The sequence below is a fragment of the Vigna umbellata genome, chromosome 8 (genome assembly GCF_029865625.1).
Source record: "Vigna umbellata cultivar VRB3 chromosome 8, Vumbellata_1.0, whole genome shotgun sequence".
Classification (NCBI taxonomy): Eukaryota; Viridiplantae; Streptophyta; class Magnoliopsida; order Fabales; family Fabaceae; genus Vigna; species Vigna umbellata.
This window is the reverse complement of record NC_142172.1, coordinates 31,995,670-32,015,790: the sequence shown is the minus strand read 5'-3', so window position 1 is coordinate 32,015,790 and position 20,121 is coordinate 31,995,670. Positions and strand designations below refer to the sequence as shown.

General features: G+C 31.9%; 5 protein-coding genes across 6 annotated transcripts; 1 reads left to right on the top strand and 4 right to left on the bottom strand.

Annotated features, from left to right (window-relative positions):
- Positions 1–421: 421 nt before the first annotated feature.
- On the bottom strand, positions 422–2,510 carry LOC124845426 (knotted 1-binding protein). Of its 2 annotated transcripts, XM_088097336.1 has the most exons (6): positions 2,422–2,510; positions 1,999–2,058; positions 1,758–1,898; positions 1,589–1,662; positions 1,352–1,483; positions 422–673 (listed from the first exon to the last, which is right to left on the bottom strand). In XM_088097336.1, coding segments are annotated over exons 2-6 (402 nt in total). In that variant the 5' UTR covers positions 2,053–2,058; positions 2,422–2,510; the 3' UTR covers positions 422–672. The 2 variants fall into 2 exon arrangements, with proteins under 2 accessions (XP_087953462.1, XP_087953463.1); XM_088097337.1 differs by lacking the exon at positions 422–673 and having other exon boundaries at positions 1,351–1,483.
- A 3,758-nt stretch (positions 2,511–6,268) lies between these two features.
- LOC124845427 (putative expansin-A17) lies at positions 6,269–7,625 on the top strand. The gene is made up of 3 exons (XM_047322523.2): positions 6,269–6,458; positions 6,606–6,927; positions 7,007–7,625. The coding sequence occupies exons 1-3, from the start codon at positions 6,326–6,328 to the stop codon at positions 7,314–7,316; spliced, it is 765 nt and encodes a 254-aa protein (XP_047178479.2). The 5' UTR covers positions 6,269–6,325; the 3' UTR covers positions 7,317–7,625.
- Positions 7,626–8,079: 454 nt separating this feature from the next.
- On the bottom strand, positions 8,080–10,896 carry LOC124845428 (integrator complex subunit-like protein). Its single transcript, XM_047322525.2, has 6 exons — positions 10,635–10,896; positions 10,338–10,553; positions 10,123–10,246; positions 9,861–9,934; positions 8,782–8,939; positions 8,080–8,624 (listed from the first exon to the last, which is right to left on the bottom strand). The coding sequence occupies exons 1-6, from the start codon at positions 10,757–10,759 to the stop codon at positions 8,455–8,457; spliced, it is 867 nt and encodes a 288-aa protein (XP_047178481.1). The 5' UTR covers positions 10,760–10,896; the 3' UTR covers positions 8,080–8,454.
- A 3,149-nt stretch (positions 10,897–14,045) lies between these two features.
- On the bottom strand, positions 14,046–15,148 carry LOC148194475 (germin-like protein subfamily 2 member 4). Its single transcript, XM_088095868.1, has 2 exons — positions 14,930–15,148; positions 14,046–14,795 (listed from the first exon to the last, which is right to left on the bottom strand). Exons 1-2 carry the CDS (start codon positions 15,042–15,044, stop codon positions 14,248–14,250), a joined length of 663 nt encoding a protein of 220 aa, XP_087951994.1. The 5' UTR covers positions 15,045–15,148; the 3' UTR covers positions 14,046–14,247.
- Positions 15,149–17,164: 2,016 nt separating this feature from the next.
- On the bottom strand, positions 17,165–19,172 carry LOC124845424 (germin-like protein subfamily 2 member 4). The gene is made up of 2 exons (XM_047322519.2): positions 18,092–19,172; positions 17,165–17,965 (listed from the first exon to the last, which is right to left on the bottom strand). Exons 1-2 carry the CDS (start codon positions 18,333–18,335, stop codon positions 17,418–17,420), a joined length of 792 nt encoding a protein of 263 aa, XP_047178475.2. The 5' UTR covers positions 18,336–19,172; the 3' UTR covers positions 17,165–17,417.
- Between the last annotated feature and the right edge of the window lie 949 nt (positions 19,173–20,121).

Below are 20,121 nucleotides of genomic sequence, written 5' to 3'. Positions count from 1 at the left end.
CTAGACCCAAATCCACGCTAAATGAAAAAAAACCACAAGAGGATATAGCATAATTTATCTTTGCTTCCTCGAGTCACCTCATTCGCAGCGTAATCCTTGCTTCAGGATAACTTATATCTGCCAGCACTGTCATGTACTTCAATAGCGTTAACGATGAGATTACAACCCATCAAGTGTATACTAATCACTACCGCCAGTACTTTTATCCTTTGTGTGGTTTATGTCTTGCATTGACTCATGACTACTGAACAAGGGAATCTATCCACAAGGATTTGAGTAAAAACACAGTTGAATAACATGCATATTCTATCATTCTTCCCACTGATGGCTAATTGTTCTCTTCAATGCAATGCTCATATATTTGTACGATAATCTCAACCTATTGTTAGCCAGTAAGTATATAGCAGAACACAAATTAAGCTATAAAAGTTAAGTTCCTGCACAGTGTATCAATATCTATAAACTTTAAAGTTTTACCCTTCACTTGCTGCCAAGCAAAGCAATACTAAATTGGTAGTGTAGATTTTTTTTTTCTTTTTATTTAACCATCTATACATTTTCTATGTATATCCATATAGAGACTACATATAACAATGCACAAATGGGATCCAGGTAAATGGTAAGACATTATAGATCTCGTGAATTTTCCCTCAATCCGCAAACCTTGGAAAACCTGCATGTGAACATACATCTCAACATCAAACCTTACAAATGTTAGGCTATAGCATAGGTCAACTCCTAATCGGGAAATCGGTAAAAACAAATTGAATTCAAGAAAAGGCAAGTTCAGATAAAAAAAATGCAATAAAAAGTAAGGACTTGACACTGACCTTTTGATCACGAAGTACTTGCTAAATTAAATTGAAACAACACCTTTCTTGCTTTAAAATTGCCCGCTGTCGAAATTAAATTCGACAGATTTGCTGAGTGTTATTATTAATTGTAAAATTTCTATTATTCCCTCTCCCGCCAACCCTATTAACCAGTTTTGATGAGTATATATTGCACATTAAGATTAACTGGATGATGGACCACAGTCCAATTCAAACTAATTCAATCTTAAATTCCTAACGATCCAATACTGCTCGAGTATTTCCCCGGCTATCATAGCATACATTGAAACTCCTACCAAAGTCAAGAGAGTCTAACTAGATTGGTTGAACTGGTTGAGCGAGTTATTGTAAATTTTCTGTACAATTGCTACGAACAATAAAAAATACTCATACCAGGTTTATATAATTTTCTTGCTTATAAAAAACAGGGTTATATATTTTTCTTATTAATGCATGGGGGAATAAGGGTGAACGGTTATGTTAACGACTGTACAAAGACATCATAAAATTAGCCTCACTAATTATCACGAATGGGCTGAAGAAGATATCGAGCATTATGCAGAAGAGCATTGGCTTCCTCATTTGAAGCATCCAGTGCACGCAGTTCTCTGATTTCTTCCTGCCATTTTTCGACTTGATGCTTGTGTATCCTACATAACGTGAAGTTAAAAGGATCAAATCATAGAAAGCCAACAACATTAAAAAAGTAAAAGAGTTTTCATCTCTGAATGTTTAGTGACAACTTCAGAGCTCACATAACAACTTTCTCTTCAAATTCATCGCTTAGCGCCCTTATCATTGTCTTCCCTGATTCTAGGAGCTCAGATACCTACATGCAATTCATTCAGCATGTGAAAGAATTAGATGACTTAATTATACACTACGATTCCAAGCTTCACACGGTGTATAACTATACATAGCTACCCTTTGAGTATAATTCTCAATCTTCTCAAGAATAAGAGAAATACTGAGTTCCATTTCTTCGGACCCAGCAATGTTCGCCTCAAATTCTTCTTCTTCTTCTGCAGTCTTTGATTCCGCTTCATCTCCCACCTTTTCCTCCACCTATTTATTATGAAATAAAAACCGAAATACTAAATGATCCCGAATAGAACGGAAGGTAAATTCAAGACAAAAGGATTGAAAAGCAGAAAAAAAAATTTGCCTCCTGTTTCATTCGTTTCCTCGATCCTCCGCTCTCCGTGCTTAGAGTTGACATTGACGTCTAAAGGTACAAATTAAACCATATATGACGTTAATATCCGCAACCTAAAAGCAATTTTACGAGTATAACCGAAACATTCACAAAAATAATCTAAGAATTAAAAATAAATAAGCATATATTAGACTAAATTGCAATTAACTAGACATAAACCCTAGCACAGTGAGTGAATTTGAACATTCCAAATTATAAAGGCAAGGTAAAAGTGTATTCAGTATAGAGTCACTGCAAATAACACAATAACGTTAGCTGAACGACAACGCAAACCCGATGCGAAAGCACGATCGAAGACATTAAAAATTAGAAACGAAAGAAACAGCGTACTGATACAGATGATTGATCGAGTAACAAGCATCGATTACTCACCAAGAACTCACAAACAAGAAACAAAGAAGATCGATGAATTAGTTTTTTCGTTTGAATTGCTCTTTGCTTGAAAGAGCAAAGAATTTGATAGGTGCAGAAATTGAAATGCGCGCGTTTTCTCTTATAAGACTGCAGATTGCAACGTGGAAAGCAAAGCCCAAATATTGGGCCTTCTACAGTTAAGCCCAAAAACAACAGGGCATTTCTTCCTGCACCTCCAACCATTATTTCCTGCACTTCAATTTTTCTTTTAAATCTCAAATTTATCTTTTGTAAAAGTAAATTAAGTTAAAGTAACTTTTTTCTTGTTTTTCTCTCTGGAATTCAAAAAATTCAACACCCTATCTTTTGTACTTTTATGAACTTTAAAATTCATTGAAAGATTTTTTTTAAGACTTTATCAAATTTCAAAAATTTATTAAAAGATTTTTCTAAGACGCATTTCGAAATCATTGCATTGAAGAATTTTTTAAAATTTTTAATAAATTTTAAAATTTGTTAAAGGCATGAATGAATTTTCAAATCCATTAAATTTTTTTAAAAGATTTTAACGAATTTCAAAATTCATTAAAGACCTAAACAAATTTCAAAATTTATTCAAAATTTGAATGAATTCAAAATATGTAAAAGTCTTCAATAAATTTTAAAATATGTCAAGATCTTCAATCAATTTTGAAATTTATTGGAGTATTTAATTGAAATATAAGTTTCACGGAAATATAATCTCATTTATTTAGGATTAGTTTTGGAAATTGAATGTGCAAGAAGAAACATTTGAAGATGTAGGATAAATGCCCATGACACTGAATCAAATAGCTTATAATCTCTTCTAAATTTTGCTTAGCATTTTTAATTACTTTGACTAAAAAAAAAAGTCTAGCCAAGTAAGTTCACAAGGAAAGACTAGTTAATTTGATTTAAATTAGTAATATATGTGTCGGTGTAGTATAAAATATGTAAGTGAGAATGTGAACATGTTTGGAGGAAGCATCTTTGTAGAAGAAAGAATAAAAGTTAAAATTAATTTCTCCGTACATGAAACATTAAATTTTGAAGAAATTAACAGAAAATAATTTCTACATACGGTAAGATAATATTAATTGTGAAGAAAATTGGTTTTATTTTTTTTTCTCTTAAAATGGTTACTGAGAAGATAAGTTTCTTTACACATGCCTTAAATTTTGGTAATTTGTCATAATTGAAGATTAAATTATTTTCTTTTGGTTTAATATATTTAAAAACAAGTTTCTTAAAATAATAATAAGTTAAATTCAAAAATAAATGAGAGAGAGTAGGGCTCATGTAATACATCATCAAGTTTAAAATGGCAAAACCAAGCTTTTGGATAAAAGATGAATATGTTTTTGTTCTTGATGTGTATATCCAAATAATATATCTTGGATTCACATAGCATTTCCTCCATTTCTTCTCAATATAAAACGCCATACATTCATTGGATTAAGGTTAGTTTAGTGAAAATATATATAAAAAATGTTATTCTTAACTAACCATTATGTTAATAAATTATTAATGTTCAAATAAGTATTTCATATTGGTGTAAAGATGAAATAAGTAATAATCTGCAGTTCATTTGTTGGCCACATGACATAATATAAGATAGAACATTGGTGTAAAGATAAAATATGCTTTTATTTTGCTATTAATAATCTTATTCTATCAATTTATTGTAATTTTTATTATAAAGAAAAAAAGAGTTAGAATAATCAAAATATGATAATCTATCTCACTGATATTATCTTATATTTGTTGTAATTACTATCACCATCTATTTTTTTTATTATATTATTCTTTTTATTGTTATTATTATTATTATTATAAAAACACATATGACAGTATATTAAACATTATCATTATTCTTATAACTAAAAAATATGCAATTATCTTTACGTCATATATGGTACAGACAAAATAAAATTTGAACAATGAAAATATATACTTCAATTATTGGAAAAATATAATATCAATTGTTTTTTTTTTAAAATTTAAAGTTCTGTTAATTATTTGGGATAAGATACCATGGGTAATGGTGTGATCACTTGTTTACATGTTTCTTTACATTTGAGCATTTTTAATAATATATTTTCTGTTCTAATTTTTCACTTTATTTTTATTTTTATTTTAGAATAAATATGATTTTTCTATTTCTAAGTTATATTAATTTTTGCTTTTAGTTTCTATTTTTGTTTTTCTTTATAACTTTTGTAAAAAAAAATAATTACAAAAAATTTGAAAAACAACATTTTCTTTTGTTTTAATTTAATTTATTATTATAGTTGTTTTAAGATTTTTTTCTCTAAAATTGTAAAAATGTTAGTGAAATGGTATAAATTTTGAATATTAGTAAATAACAGGAACCACAATCACTGTTTTGGCTCTGTAAATAATATATAAATATTAAAAAATAGTTATTATTTTAGTTTACGTGAAACTTTGAACATACTATCATAATTATTGTTTCTATTATCGTCTTGTTACTCTTTTTATTAAAACTACCACTTCCATACACTTAACTATTTGAAGTTTCTTGACAAAAAGTTTTCATCCATTAATATATTTATATACTGTGAATTATTTTTAATTAATGTAAGACTTCTAATTATGAAAAATAAATTCTTATAATTAAAGAGTTATATACTTAGTTAACATAATCTAAAGTTTCTAACAAAGAGGATAGTTTCCACCATTAGCTATGTGTTGTTCACACTCTGCAATGACCAAAGGAGTCTCATACGTGAAGCAGTCGTTTGGTGAACATGGCAATGGCAAAGAATGCATCAGCCATGTGCCATATGGGTGTAGTTCCACCAGATAAGGCACGTCATATGCCATATATTCATGAGCATTTTCATATCTGACTTATCATTGTCAAAATTTCTTTAGCAGTTGCAATATAAAATGTTTCCATTCTTCATAAGCAAGATAATAGGCCACTGCATGTTACTACTACCATTAATGCGTGTTTTCTTCCATCCTCTTGCGTAGAAGAATTGACTTTGTATCATACAAGAAATAGCAATGCGTTTTCAATATATCTTTCCTATTATTAAATAAGGAAGGTGACTAACAAGTGAAATTTATCTTTTTTAATAATATGAATGTATAAATTCTAATTCAATTCCTATATTATAAATTAATATTATTTCTAGTCGGTGTACAATTTTCAATTTTCTTGGTTTAATTGATTCAAGTGATTGAATCTGTAGTTAAATCATTATTGATCTGCACAGTATTGAGGTTTAGAACATAGCCTAGCTAATTAGTTTAATCGCAACCGTTTCAGTTAATTTTTTTAACAAAATGATATAAAATAGTTGGTCTTTGACAATGTGGTAGGAGAAGAGTCTTATCTGCTATCTGTTTGTTAGTTAGTTTGCCTTTAAAATAGTGTAACATTCTGACAATACTCAAAAATAATTTATACAACTTATCACTCGCTAAATTATGCATGATTTACTTTGAAGCAAGCTGAGCTGCAAATTGTGTTTGACTGTACCACTTACGTACCACGGATCCTATGACCAACAATGCATGTTCACGTTCTTTCACTGCTCATTGAGACTAAACAATCATAAAGAGAAAATATAAGATGAATATTAATATTAAAGCAAATAGCATTATATGGTTGCTTTGGGTACAATTATGATGGGTTGAGTCTTCTTCCCACCTACCTAACTGCCTTCTATTTTTTATCATATTAAGGGAACTAGTTTTTGGGTCAACGCCACTTTTTTTTTTTTCGATAATACGAATTTGAGTTTGGGTCAATTTTTTTTTTATGGGCAAAAACGTCTCAACCAGCAATTATAAATACATCATAAGAGTTTGTCACGTTAAGCAGCAAATTAAGAAAATCCTAGTTCAGAATCATACTCAGATAGAGAAGATGGAAAAATTAGTTTTCAGTGGTCTAATACTACTTGTGGTGTTGTTCACCATAGAACTTAGAGTAGCATCCGCAGGTTGGTTGAAAGCTCATGCAACTTTCTATGGTGGAAGTGATGCCTCAGGAACAATGGGTAAAAGATGTTCTACATTTTTACTAATGTTTTATTTTTCTGAATTACATTATTACAGTGCTCTTCTTCAATTCAAAAATTCAAGTGCAAAATAAGAGGAATAAGTTCCACATGATATTAAAGAGTAGCTTGTTTGTACTTGTACAGGTGGTGCATGTGGCTATGGAAATCTCAACACAGATGGTTATGGAATAAAAACTGCTGCTTTGAGTACTGCTTTGTTTAATGATGGCAAATCATGTGGTGGTTGCTATCAGATAGTTTGTGACGCAAGCCAAGTGCCCCAATGGTGCCTAAGTGGCACTTCCATTACGATCACTGCTACAAATTTCTGCCCTCCAAACTTTGCACTACCTAGTGACAATGGGGGTTGGTGTAATCCTCCAAGACCACACTTTGACATGTCTCAACCTGCCTTTGAGATGATCGCCAAATACAAGGCTGGAATTGTCCCAATTTTATACAGAAAGTATGTTATATTGCGTTATGCATATTCTAACTATGAAGTGAAAATTGTTTCAACTTACACTTATTGAAATTTGATGCAGAGTTGGGTGCAAAAGAAGTGGAGGCATCAGATTTACCATCAATGGGAAGGACTTTTTCGAACTGGTGCTTATAAGCAACGTAGGAGGAGCAGGCGATATTTCTCTAGTTTGGATCAAAGGGTCAAAAATGAGTAACTGGGAATCTATGTCAAGGAATTGGGGTGCTAACTGGCAAAGCTTAAGCTACCTCAACGGCCAGAGCTTGTCCTTCAGAATCCAACTCAGCAATGGAAAGACTCTCACAGCTTTTGATGTGGCACCGTCCAATTGGAGATTTGGCCAGTCTTTCATCAGCAAGGTTCAGTCATGAATGGAAGAATACATACAAATTTTACGAACCATTCTTCCACTTCGTCTATTTTATAATTATATCTTGTTTCTGATTTGTTTAAGGAATGTATGTTAAACTTGTATGCTTTCCAAGGGACTGTGGCTCCAAAATTTTAGCATTTGGCGATGAAGCCCACCAAATATGTAAGTTCGAACAAGTGGATCTAGTTACGCACTTATTTCCAGTGTTTAGACAAAGGAAAAAAGCAGCTTTTGTAATTCTAAGATATCTCTAAAACTATCATTCCTCTAAAGGCTCGTAGTTCAAATACACTGGTCAAAATATCCCCACGAAGCAGAACATCATTCTATGCTGTTTTTCTTTTGCAGCAAAAAAAAGTAACTTCTTTCTTATCATAAACAATTACAGCGTTAGCATTAAGGAGGCTTTCGATAAACTGTTTTAGTTTTTGTTAGCATAAACAATTATAGTTTAAATATCAAACTTAAATTTTTTACACAAGGTATAATCACTTACTATTAATTCTACTGGTCTTTAAAGCTAAAAGAATCACGTAATCGCAATCAATTTTAATTTTTATTAAATTTTCATGGAGTCTAACTCAATTGAACAAGATGTATAAATTGTTGATTTTTATCACATTGTCAAGGGTCTAACTCAACTCAATTGAACAAATATTTATTGTAAATTTTAATCAAATTATGAGAATCTAAAATCGTAACACATTATTTGACACAAGGCGGTTAGCACCGATTCCAACAAGCACTTATCATTACGAACCTAGGAGGAAAGTTTTCAATGGATAGATTAAATATTTTGAAAGTCAATATTATACATCCAAATCGGCTTACAAGCAGGTAGGTGGCCCCATCACCATTCTAGCCTTCGCTAGGATTGTTCACACACACTTCTATTGCTACCTCTCAACATAAGCCACTGAATAGTCAGACAGGCGCCGGCCGTGACCAATATATATATTTTTTATCTAAAGAGAACCAACAAAAATTAATGATCAAGCAGCCCTATGATCTTTGGCAACAGTTTGAATTAAGGAACTGGTGCAAATCAATGGCATTGGCATCCCAATCAACAGAAGCTGGACCTCCACCAATCTTTGATGGACTTTTGCAAGGTATGCCACAAATATACATTCATGTCATCTTCGCATTACACGGTGGCGTTCTCTTTTCCTGAAGCGCTCTAACATGAATTCATCTGTTGCAGCCTGCCTCTGTACTGCTCCAGCGCCATCAGTGCTTAAATCATTTTGTTTGGATCCAGAACTATCATCCTGTGAACTTCTATCTTTGTACAGCTCTGGATGTTCTGCAAATTGGAGGCTCGCTAGTCAGTAATTAGGATACAGATTGCTTTAAAACAATCAACAAATGCCACAAGATGAATACATTGATAACTAAATCAAGACTGTAAACAAGCAAGTATTCTTATGTACTCTAAAATAACAGAACCAAGGAAATGAAACCTCTTCTAAGTTTTTCAGCATAATCCCTTCCACGCTGGAAATAATCAGCACTATAACTCGATGGTATGCTGAAATCTGATTTTGTCCGACCCATAAGTCTCTTTTCCTGTAGAAGCTTTTTGGCAGCCTCTGTTTCTTCAATATTTTTTAATTTAAATCTGAAAACATGAAATCAAACCGATTAAGACACATCACTTTTTTGTTCCACGTTGAATAGATTGATCACAATTACTTGCAACATATGAGAGAATCTATTACAGTTAAAAAGCAACGAACCATGGAAAAGATTAACATTGTAAATATTAATCATTGAACAAAAGCACTTCACCTGAAAACCAAAGTTCATAAAATTTGGTTCTTTGTTTCCAACCATGGGTACTAAAAATCACGTAGAGACAATACGTAGCCAACATACTGAACAGGAAAAAAAATATAAATGCAAAGTCAAATCCGATAAAAAAAATTATACCATTTTCCCCCTTGATGAAATAGATAAAAAAAGACACAATAAACAAGAATCATCAAGTACTCGCAACATATAAGAAAAGAAGATAAATTATTACCTTTAAAAAGCAATGAACCAAGGACGCAAGGACAAGAGGAGTAATATTGAGCATAAAAATTGAAAAAATAAGCTTCAGTATAAAAGCTAATGTCCTTAAAGTATGGTTGTTTGTTTCCATGTACGGGCACTAAGTTAGCATTTGTGTGCAGACAATAAAGAATATTATGTCCTCCTTGGTTCCACGGTTTCACTCTCTAACTCGTTTTATGTACTTCCACCCGTTTCAGCGGAATAAAACAAGTACCACTCTCTAACTCCATGTCCTATTATAATTTATTTTTAAGAGGCACCAAACATTGAATAGCGTGATCTGTTCTGTCTTGTTTTAACTCGTCAACAAAAGGAAGCCACTGTAATCAAACTGCAGATCAATTTATACCCTAGATGAATAACATAGAGCCTATGATTAACTTGAAAAAAGAAATATAAAAAGAACACAGTCAATTCTTAAATGCTTCTTCAACAAATAATGCAAACATCAAATACAGGCCATCACAAGTACGAGAAAGCATACTCGATTGGAAGCTGAACCTCAGCAATACCAGTAGTCCACTGAGTAGAGCTTTCTTCAGAATTTCGCCTTTTTACCTGACAGGGCACAACATTTTTAAAAGAATGATTCCAAGAAAAGGCAATACATACTGAAAGAGAAGGATGTATCAAACTGTAAGACAAATCATTTACATCCTTGATAATGTCACCAAGTGCTATAAACTATAGAGAAAAACAAAGAACAATAAATAGTGTAAATTGAAAAACAAAGAAGAGTCCCTCACTTTAAGATGCTCAGGGATCTTATAAAGTTCATCTTCAGCACGCTTCAGCTCATTCTCAACTTGATCAGCAGCATCCACTTTCCTTCCCCTCTTCTTCGCTAACTCGTGCTCTATGTATTTCACCCTGATCAACAAACAAGTTGAACCAACATCAACAACCAAATTGAAATTTAAAAGCCTCAGCACAAACACAACATAATATAATTTAGACATACATATTAGGGTCTTCAACCAAAACAGCGGTCTCTTGAGCGAAGGTATCTTGAAGAACGAGCTCATCCTTGTCGCCGCCATCACCGTCGTTCTTTTCGGCGGCTTTAGCAGCCAAAGCGCCGACGGTTCCACTCTGCGCTTGCAAACTAGGGTTTGCTGGAATTCCCGATTTCCTTTCCCGCTGCTTTTGGAGAAGCTTGATTTCCTCCAGTGCCATTCTGTACAAAGTAATAGCATCAATGAAGCCTAAACCCTGACCAAAAATTCCGTATCAGAATTGTAGATTTGAAATAACAAACCTTCTTTCTCGTTCATCGTCTGATTCATTGTTGTTCTGAGAGGGAGGAAGTTGATCTTCGTCTGTTGGAGCGCTTCTCTTTCGGTAGTTTTTCTTTCGCTGCTGTTGTGATTTTGAATCCTCCATCGTTGTTAACGTTAGCGGAAACGGATCGTATGCGAATGCAATGAAGAGGTTTAAACGTAACGTTTTACCCCTTCGACACTCGCTACCAAGCAACACTTCCCACTCGATTTAATGCTTTTGTTTCCTACAATAAAATGCAGTTCAAAATATGATTTTTATTCCTCTAGAATCTCTACATGCGGTCCATTACAATATAAAAGAAAAGAAAAAAAGATATTATCAAATTCATTTCATTTTATAAATAATATTTTAAAATTTAATTTTTTTAACTATTTAATAATTGTTATTTCTTTTATTTATATTTATTTTGTTGTTATGTGCATATAGAAATTATTTTACGTTTTATCTATTTATTTTATTTTTAAATTTTTATTTATATTTATTTTTGCTATAATATGTGTATAAAATTTATTTTATCTTTTTATTCATTTATTTTTTAAATTAATTTGTTTATACTATTTTTTATTTTAATTTTTAATTTTTTATAATTTTTAATTAATTAGTCATTTAATAAATTATTACAAAATAACTTATATTTAAAGTATACATTTTTTATATTATTTTTTTCATTTTTAGTTTTATCTTCTTATAATTTATAATTTTATCTTAATCCATTTAATTAGATCTAGATTTTAAAAATCTAAATCACAACCTATTTAACTGTATTTGGATGGGTTAATTTTTTTATTCTAAAAATAAAAAATCAAGGTACGTATAAGGTTTTTATTTGAGGGTAAGTTTGAGTCATTTAATAGTTTTGCTCGTTTGAAATTTGATTGAGTTAGATCTAATTAAAATTTAACTTTATCAACTTAGACTGAAATTCAATTAAGTTGATTCTGCCAAAACTTGGTTGAGTTAGTTCTGATTTAAATTCAACTGAGCCGGTCATGGTTAGAACTCGATCAAGTTGTTCGGTCGAAATTCGACAAATTAAGCCTGATCATAATTGGTCGAGTTGGGTCCAACCAAAATCGATTGAGTCGAGCTTGGTTCAAATTCAACCTAGTCAGCTCTAGTTAAAATTGGGTCGAGACTACCCTGATCAAAATTTGGCATAGTTGGCCTTCACCGAAATTTGACTGAGATGACCGCAATCGAAGTTTTGTCGAGTCAAGCTTAGAACAAAATTTGATCGCATCAGTCTCAATTCACTAAATCGACCTTGACAAATATTCAACTAAGTCAACCCTGTCAAAATTTGGTTTTTTGAGTTTAATCGAAATTCTGTTGAGTCACGTGCAGCTGAAATTGGTTGAGTCAACCCTAGCCGAAGCTGGTCGAGCCAGTTCTTACCGAAATTCAAAAAAATAGGCCTTGGTTGAAATTCGACTAAGGCCAAAGTTCGATCAAGTCGACCTCAAAACAAATTTGACTGAGTCTGCCTTGACCATAATTCGATCGAGTCGGACTTAGCCAAAATTTAACCTTGTTGTCGTCAACCTAAATTTGGTGGAGTCAGTCCCGACCCAAATTCGATCGAGTTGGCCCCACCCAAATTTAGTTAAGTCAGCCTTAGTCAGAATTCGGTCAAGTCGGGCTTGATCGAAATCAATGGTGTCATCCTCTACCAAATTTTGCTCCAATCGACCATGACCAAAATTTGACTGAGTGGCATTGAGTGAAATTTGACTGAGTCAGACCCTATCGAAATGAGGTTGAGCTTGCCCTAGTCGAAAGTCCACCTCAGATGAAAGAGGACCAAGTCGGATCCAAGAAAAGGTCGATCGAGTTATTCTTAGACGAAGGTCAGTTGAGTCAGCCTTGGGAATAGGTTGGTCAAGTTGACCTTGGGTCTAAGTAAGTTAAGTTGACCACGGGCGAAGGTTGGTCTTATCGACCCTAAGTAAAGGTCGGTCAAGTTGGCCCAAGATAAAGGTCGATCAAGTTGGTATGAGGCAAAGGTTGGCTGAGTCGACCCCGATCGAACTCCTAGATCGACTTGGTCTTCCTAGAATTTAAGGTCGAATTGAGTCAACCCAACACATTTCTAATGAATATGTGAAATACATTATTGAGCTCATTGTATTTAATCTCATTTACAAATATAAGTGAATCTAAATTTTAAATTACATTTAAAATAAATCCAAATTTAGTTATAAGTTAAAATGAATTATGATTCAAATTCATTTAACTAAATCAACTAAATTTAGATGTTAATATCAATTCATTTTATTAGATAATTAGACTATTACAAACACATGATTATATTTATAGTGTGATCGATAGAATAAATATGATAATAATAAGATAAATGATTATATATTAGAATGATCAATTCAACGTTTTCCAATAGTTCAAAATTTGATTTTAATGTCATTTTTTATATTACTAAAGTGATGCATGCCTGTAATAATATTTTAATATAAATTATTAATATTTATAAATTAAGTTTTTATTATGAATTATAATAAAATAATTTAAATAATAATTATTTTAATTTTTTAATTAGAAATATTAATTTATAAGTTTAAAATTTAGAATATATATATATATATATATATATATATATATATATATATTTGTGTATGTATGTATTTATTTAAAAAGTTACATTTAAAAGACCTGGTATACTATGTTCTATTGTATACAGCGGATGAACTTATTTCATCTTGTTTACAGCGGCTCAATGATGGGTCGAACCAAGGTGGGATACCTACTCTTTATTTTCCTTTTTTTCCAATCAAACATCTTCTTTTTCATTAATCTGATAGCCAAATAAAATTACTTCACCAACCATCTCATTTATGGTTTAAAGAAGAAGTAATAAAAAGGTGACATAGATTTATGGTTTAAAGAAGAAGTAATAAGCTGACATATTATTTGATATATATCATAAAAATAAAATAATTTTTTTTTGTATTTCTAAATAAAAATAAGAAAAGATAATATTAAATAAATATAAAAAATGTTATGTTTCAAAATATTATTTTTCTTAATCAAGTACATTTTCTATAAAAGAAAACAATTTGAGTGCCTCAAAGTTTAAGATGTCCCATCTTCCAAACTGATTTAACAACCGACCAACGTGAAAGAGAAAGTGAGGTGGACATGTGGGTAAACCAACAATCTTTTTTATCTGTTCACAAAATTTTGTGACAAAGAAAAGGAGAATAATAATATTTTAATACTTAATAATTTTTTACATTTACTTATCATTATTATTTTAAATACAAAAAATTATTTTTTTTCTGACTATTTTATGTGTCGAATGTATTTATTATTCAACCAGAAAATGATTCAAATGAATATACGTAACCACAATAGAAGGTGACAACTTTGACACCATAGAATTCGTATAACTATAACCACGTAGTATGTAATCCACGATACAATATTATATCATTATTCTCGATGCCGCATACTGAGAACAACAACAGCGTAAGTGAAACAATGAGTCACAAAACCTTCAAGAATTACCGGAAAAGTATATGCTTATAAGACTGAATCTTTCTCTCTGGAATATCATAATTAACTTAAAAAAGAAATTAACTCTTCTTTGGAGCAAGCTTGGCCTTGATGTCATCAACCTGTTTAGTATCAATCTGAAAAGCCTGAGCAAGAACATTATCAGGCACAGTTGGTGTTGAGCTGAAAAGAGCTGCAGCTACAGAAAAGGTTCCAGGAAGTTGGCTGTTGAAAGCAGAAAGCACTGAAGCAGGCTTATCTCCACTGTTCTTCTGATAATGCACCAAACCTTTAGGGAACACAAAGATTTCACCTTTCTTAATGGACTTTGAGATGAGTTTGTTGGCTGTGGTGATAAACCCCACGTCTAATTGACCTTCTAACACGAACACAATCTCAGTGGCACGAGGGTGTGTGTGAGGTGGGTTAAGTCCCCCAGCTTTATAGTCTATTCTAGAGAAAGACACTCCCAATGTGTTAAGTCCTGGAATTTTTTCTACATTGGCTGCAGTAACCAAAGATCCCAATGTGTTGTTGATAACTCCAGGTTTGGCTAAACCAGCAAAGAAGAAATCAGCTTCTGTCACATTCGTCTCTGCCTTGCAGGCAAATCCATTCACCTTCACACCTGAACACAATTAATTACACACCACTGGTTACTGCACTATTTTCCTAAACACAACTTTGGCATATTTATTTGAGCTATAAGAGCAGAGAGAGAAACTAAAATGGCGGTGAATAGTAATATATGCATATTATTACCTGAAGAGGGAAGTGCGACACAAAGGTCTTGAAGTGTGTCAGGGTCAGAAGCGAAGGCAAAGGAGAAGGCACAACAGAAGATGACAAAAATTGCATAAGTGTTTGTTGGCAACATGGTTTGGACTTGAAATGATGATTGAACTATTTGCAAGAGTAAGCGTTAGAGAAAGGTATTTTTGATATGATTAGAGATAATAGTGGAATGTTTGTGTTGGATGACTAAAATGGTGGCAAGTTGGCCTCTTTATATATGCATTATTTTTTAAACAGGTAGTGGTTCTAGACATAGTAGATGAGAAAGATGTGATGGTAAAGCATTTCAGTGGTCCATAGACTTAAACTCAAAGCGATTGTGTGTTAAGGCTTAATGGGAATCCTATAAACCTTTTATGTCTTTATTAGAAAAGAAAATTATTCATGCAAGTAAAAATCAGCATATAAATTAGGTGGTTGCTAGCGGACAAGATGCAGACAGTGACTGTCTAATGAAGAGGAGTTTGGTGAGAGATGCCAGATTATAGTCAGATGCAGACTTTGTCCATGCATTGTTGTGAAGTGAAATAATTAGTTTTAAATTTAGAAGAAAAAATATGTCTAAATTTAAGAGAAAAAGGGTGTTTAATCATTAAACCAATGTAGTTATTATATGAACTAAATTAAACTTTTAGCAAAATCAATTCTCAATTTAGTTATATAATGTTATCTTTTGAGTCATTACTAAGAGAGATTAAGTTTGACTCAATTGTCAATCTGAACAACCTTAGGAAATGGATGGGAGGCATAGGGCCCTTTAGAAGCGCGACACGCACTCCTTCAGTTCCTCTGTTGCTTTCACTGTTAGGCCCATTTGAAAAATGATTTTTCAAAATTAGTCAGATAATAAAAATGTATATATATATATATATATATATATATATATATATATTAACTTGAAATGTTTTTCCAATAGACATGTTCATTTAGTATAAAAGGAAAAAGTTATCTCATTCTATCCCAGTTTATTTTAATCTTTTAAACAGTAATAATGATTTACAGTTTCATGTCATTATTATCTCCAGATTGAAGTAGTTGGTTTTCATTTGTCTATGGCAGCACGTTTGTTTGGGCAAGCTGCTGCTATTGCAGTTGTTTGGAATGTACAATGTTCTTAGCAGTAACGCATCATATGAGAATGAGATGCCAAAGTTTAAACGTAACGTTTTTACCCTTCAACATTCTACAACGACATTTCCCTCACTAATACCCACCTACTGCTACAATGCAGAGGTAAAGGCAATGACTCGGACACTGTATCAGCATATATCAGTAAAATATTGGTATGAACTACATGAAACAAATAAAAGCATTGTTACTCTGAATAATAATACATAATAATGAAGTATTAGCAAAGTATCAGAATTTATGTAAGTGAAGCAAATTGAAATGTGTTTGATAGTGAATAGAGACTTGTATAGGAAATTTCTTAGGTGATTCAAAATCTTCATAGTGATTAATCTATAATGAAGTATTACTAACTTTTACTCGTAATGTCGTATTAATATTGATTGAGACAATAAACACTTCAATAAGAGGCAAACAAGTAATGTTGTGTTTGGTTTTCCATTTAAAGCTTGGAACAGAGGATTCCATGACACTACATTACTTCGGTTGAAACTTTATTGGAAACTATGATGACTGAAAAGCATGCGTACACTAAAATGCAAGTTCTTAGCATAGATGAGCAGATATTGTCAAATAAATCAGTACTTCTTAATTTCGAAAGAACAGCTAGATAAACCAAATCAAACTAAAGACATATATGCTTAAAATCTGAGTCAATTCCAATGGAGTGATTCAATCAAACTTAATTGCATGCATGCTTGGAAATGAACACACTGCAAAAATGAAACTTGTGTCTACTTATTCATAATTTACAACTTCACCAGTTCAGCTGTCTTGATGTGTTGAGAGACTTTTTGGTTTTCTTTTATATGTGGATATTTAATTTAATCACCACGAATATTCTTTTATACCAAAAACCACTTTACGTGTTGGCCAACATAAAACCATTGATCACATTCTCTCTTTAACAACTAATATTGGAAGAAGTAATTAATGGTTCAGATTTTGTAGGACTGAAGAGAAGTTTTGACTCGAGAGGTCCTAAGTTAAAAAGGTAATTTGAAGGCCTCCAATTATAAGATGTCTGACGTCTTACCAAACTGATTTAACTACTAACCAACATGAAAGAGAAAGTGAGGTGGTAAAGGTCCAACCTTTATTGATCTGTGTTTACAAAATAATGAATCACAAAACCAAGAAATGAGTGCACCCACATTAAGGGTGACACCTTCTACCACATATTCCGTGATACAACATGCCCAATGCCACATAAACGAGGAAAGGGCAACTAATAAAAGAAAAATAATAACAAGGAAAGCGCAACACCATAACAGATACAATGAATCACATCTCTCTCTCCATTGAATATCATTAAGCTCGATTTAAATTAACTCTTCTTAGGAGCAAGATTGGCCTTGATGTTGTCAACCTGTTTAGTATCAATCTGGAAAGCCTGAGCAAGAACATTATCAGGCACAGTTGGTGTTGAGCTGAAAAGAGCTGCAGCTACAGAAAAGGTTCCAGGAAGTTGGCTGTTGAAAGCAGAAAGCACTGAAGCAGGCTTATCTCCACTGTTCTTCTGATAGTGCACCAAACCTTTAGGGAACACAAAGATTTCACCCTTGTTAATGGACTTTGAGATGAGTTTGTTGGCTGTGGTGATAAATGCCACGTCTAATTGACCTTCCAACACAAACACAATCTCAGTGGCACGAGGGTGTGTGTGAGGTGGGTTAAGTCCCCCAGCTTTGTAGTCTATCCTTGAGAAAGACACTCCCAATGTGTTAAGTCCTGGGATTTTTTCCACATTGGCTGCAGTAACCAAAGATCCCAATGTGTTGTTGATTACTCCAGGATTGGCTAAGCCAGCAAAGAAGAAATCATCTTCTGTTACATTTGCCTCAGCCTTGCATTCAAATCCGTTCACCTTCACACCTGCACATAATTAATTCACACCACTTACATCATTGTACTATTTTCCTAAACACAACTTTGGCACATTTATTTGAACTATATGAGAGAAGAACGAGAAAAGAAATTGTGAATGGTTATGCATGGTACCTGAAGAGGGAAGTGCCACACAAATGTCTTGAAGTGTGTCAGAGTCAGAAGCAAAAGCAAAGGAGATGGCAGAGAAGAAGATGACAAAAATAGCCAAAGTGTTTGTCAGTGACATGTTTTGGATGATAATAGTTATGTCAACGAGTGAAAACAGGAAGAATTTATGTAGCAAGAGATAAGAGAGGAATGTTTTATTTGGATGGTGAGAAATGTGGCAAGTTGCTTTCTCTATATATACATGCATGATTTGTGAACAGGGAATTGTTATGGCAAGGCAAGGTAGATGGAAGTAGTGATGTGATGGTAAAGCATCAATGAAGTCCTTCGACTTAAATTCAAAGCAATTGGTAAAAATGCTAATAGGAATGAATGTACTGAGTAATTGGTATGTTGGTTGCTGGGGATATTCAAAGATTAGCTATCTAATGAAGAAGAAGTGTTTGGTGAGAATTGAGAAATGTAAGGTGATTGACAGATCCAGAGTTCCCATGCATTGTGATTAACCCAATACCTCATCATCTATATCATTTTTTCCACTTTTCCTTTTCTCCAACCAATCTCAGTTCAGAAAGTAAACCCAATCATGTTTCTGATTTGGCTATTTCTTAATATATATTATTTAGTCTAATCACGATTAAACTATCACATTAGCAATATAAGTTAGTATTATCAGTCATGTTTATCATTTGATTGTTGTCTTTTATACTATAATAGTTATTATAGTGTTATATTTATGAGTCAGTATTAAGAGATATTGAGTTTTGAACCTTGGCAAAGCATCAAATACCAAATCTGAACAACCTTTGGGAATGGATTGGCCTTTAGCACAGCTTCAGTTCTACTGTTGTTTTCATAGTTTTACTTTCTCTGTTGTGCTTTTGGTCCTTGAAATGCACAATAATGCCTTATGAATCAGGTCGATACCAATGAAACCGTTTTAAGAAAACTCAATGGATTTTTAAGACAAGTGTATATAAAGTTAAAAAGAAAGTGACACCTCATAATGTATTTTTATTAAGATCAAATATATCTTTAGAAAAAAAGTACTTCCAGTTCAATTCTATTCTATTCAATGAATTGTTAACTTAATAATTTAGTTTTCATCTTTAAAGAAAATGTGAGTTTAAGTTTTTTTCCAACATGTAGCGGTAAAAAGCTGTCGATAAATATTAAGTTTAAATATTAAAAAACTAAATTTACTAGTTTTTAACGATTGAAGGACTAAATTCTTTAAAAGTATTATAACAAGATCAAATTTAAACAAAACTATAAGAACTAAAAACACATTTTCTCTAATATTTTTGTAAATCAAAAGGATACAACTTTTATACGGAAAGTATATTAACTTATAATATAAATTCAGCACAAATAGTTTAATATTTCCTAATATATTAATTATTGTATATTATCTTGAGAGTGAATTTTTCACTCTAACTTTAAATGCAAATATGCATATAATTCCCAATTTTTTTGCTATGGTCGAACTTTTCATTCCACCTTGCCTTTTATTAAGGTCAAAGAGTTTTAATATTTTCTAATATCCTTATATATTAAACTATAAAACTAAACAATTCTATCATGCATAATAATCTATAATTAGATGACAATAAAAAAAAGTACATTGTCAATATACTTTAATTCATTTTTAATTTTATTCAATGTGTTTATTTTCTTTTTTTAATCTTTTGGAAATATATAAGATAAAATGTAATGGACCCAACTTATTTTTCACCCTATCCATTTTGTTTTTTGTTTTATTTTTTCATTTTATCATAATATATCATAAAAAATGTAATTGTTTATAATATTAATCGATAAAAAAATAATTTTTAATGACTTTTGCCATAATTGTTATAAGAATCTAATTTTCTTTTTCAAAAAAAAAGTCCTTTATTTCCAAACCTAGTTTTCTCTTAAAACTTTCATTCTTTCTTTCAAAAATTTGATTCATCTCATTTTTTAAAAAGCCTCCTTGTCTTCTTTAGACTTCCATCTTGTAGCTCATTTCTTCTTTTGTGCATAATGTGACC

Bases quoted from the DNA above. Each gene is read 5' to 3' on its own strand.
- LOC124845426 (XM_088097336.1), bottom strand. From the start codon at position 2,052: ATGTCAACTCTAAGCACGGAGAGCGGAGGATCGAGGAAACGAATGAAA. The intron at 1,899-1,998 runs GCAAATTTTTTT...CATAATAAATAG, and splicing joins GGAAACGAATGAAACAGGAG to GTGGAGGAAAAGGTGGGAGA. The intron at 1,484-1,588 runs GTGAGCTCTGAA...CACGTTATGTAG, and splicing joins TTTGAAGAGAAAGTTGTTAT to GATACACAAGCATCAAGTCG.
- LOC124845427 (XM_047322523.2), top strand. From the start codon at position 6,326: ATGGAAAAATTAGTTTTCAGTGGTCTAATACTACTTGTGGTGTTGTTC. The intron at 6,459-6,605 runs GTAAAAGATGTT...GTACTTGTACAG, and splicing joins TGATGCCTCAGGAACAATGG to GTGGTGCATGTGGCTATGGA. The intron at 6,928-7,006 runs GTATGTTATATT...AATTTGATGCAG, and splicing joins GTCCCAATTTTATACAGAAA to AGTTGGGTGCAAAAGAAGTG.
- LOC124845428 (XM_047322525.2), bottom strand. From the start codon at position 10,759: ATGGAGGATTCAAAATCACAACAGCAGCGAAAGAAAAACTACCGAAAG. The intron at 10,554-10,634 runs GTTTGTTATTTC...TACTTTGTACAG, and splicing joins GACGATGAACGAGAAAGAAG to AATGGCACTGGAGGAAATCA. The intron at 8,940-9,860 runs GTATGCTTTCTC...TCATGTTTTCAG, and splicing joins GAGGTTCAGCTTCCAATCGA to ATTTAAATTAAAAAATATTG.
- LOC148194475 (XM_088095868.1), bottom strand. From the start codon at position 15,044: ATGTTGCCAACAAACACTTATGCAATTTTTGTCATCTTCTGTTGTGCC. The intron at 14,796-14,929 runs GTAATAATATGC...AATTGTGTTCAG, and splicing joins TGTCGCACTTCCCTCTTCAG to GTGTGAAGGTGAATGGATTT.
- LOC124845424 (XM_047322519.2), bottom strand. From the start codon at position 18,335: ATGCATGTATATATAGAGAAAGCAACTTGCCACATTTCTCACCATCCA. The intron at 17,966-18,091 runs GTACCATGCATA...AATTATGTGCAG, and splicing joins TGTGGCACTTCCCTCTTCAG to GTGTGAAGGTGAACGGATTT.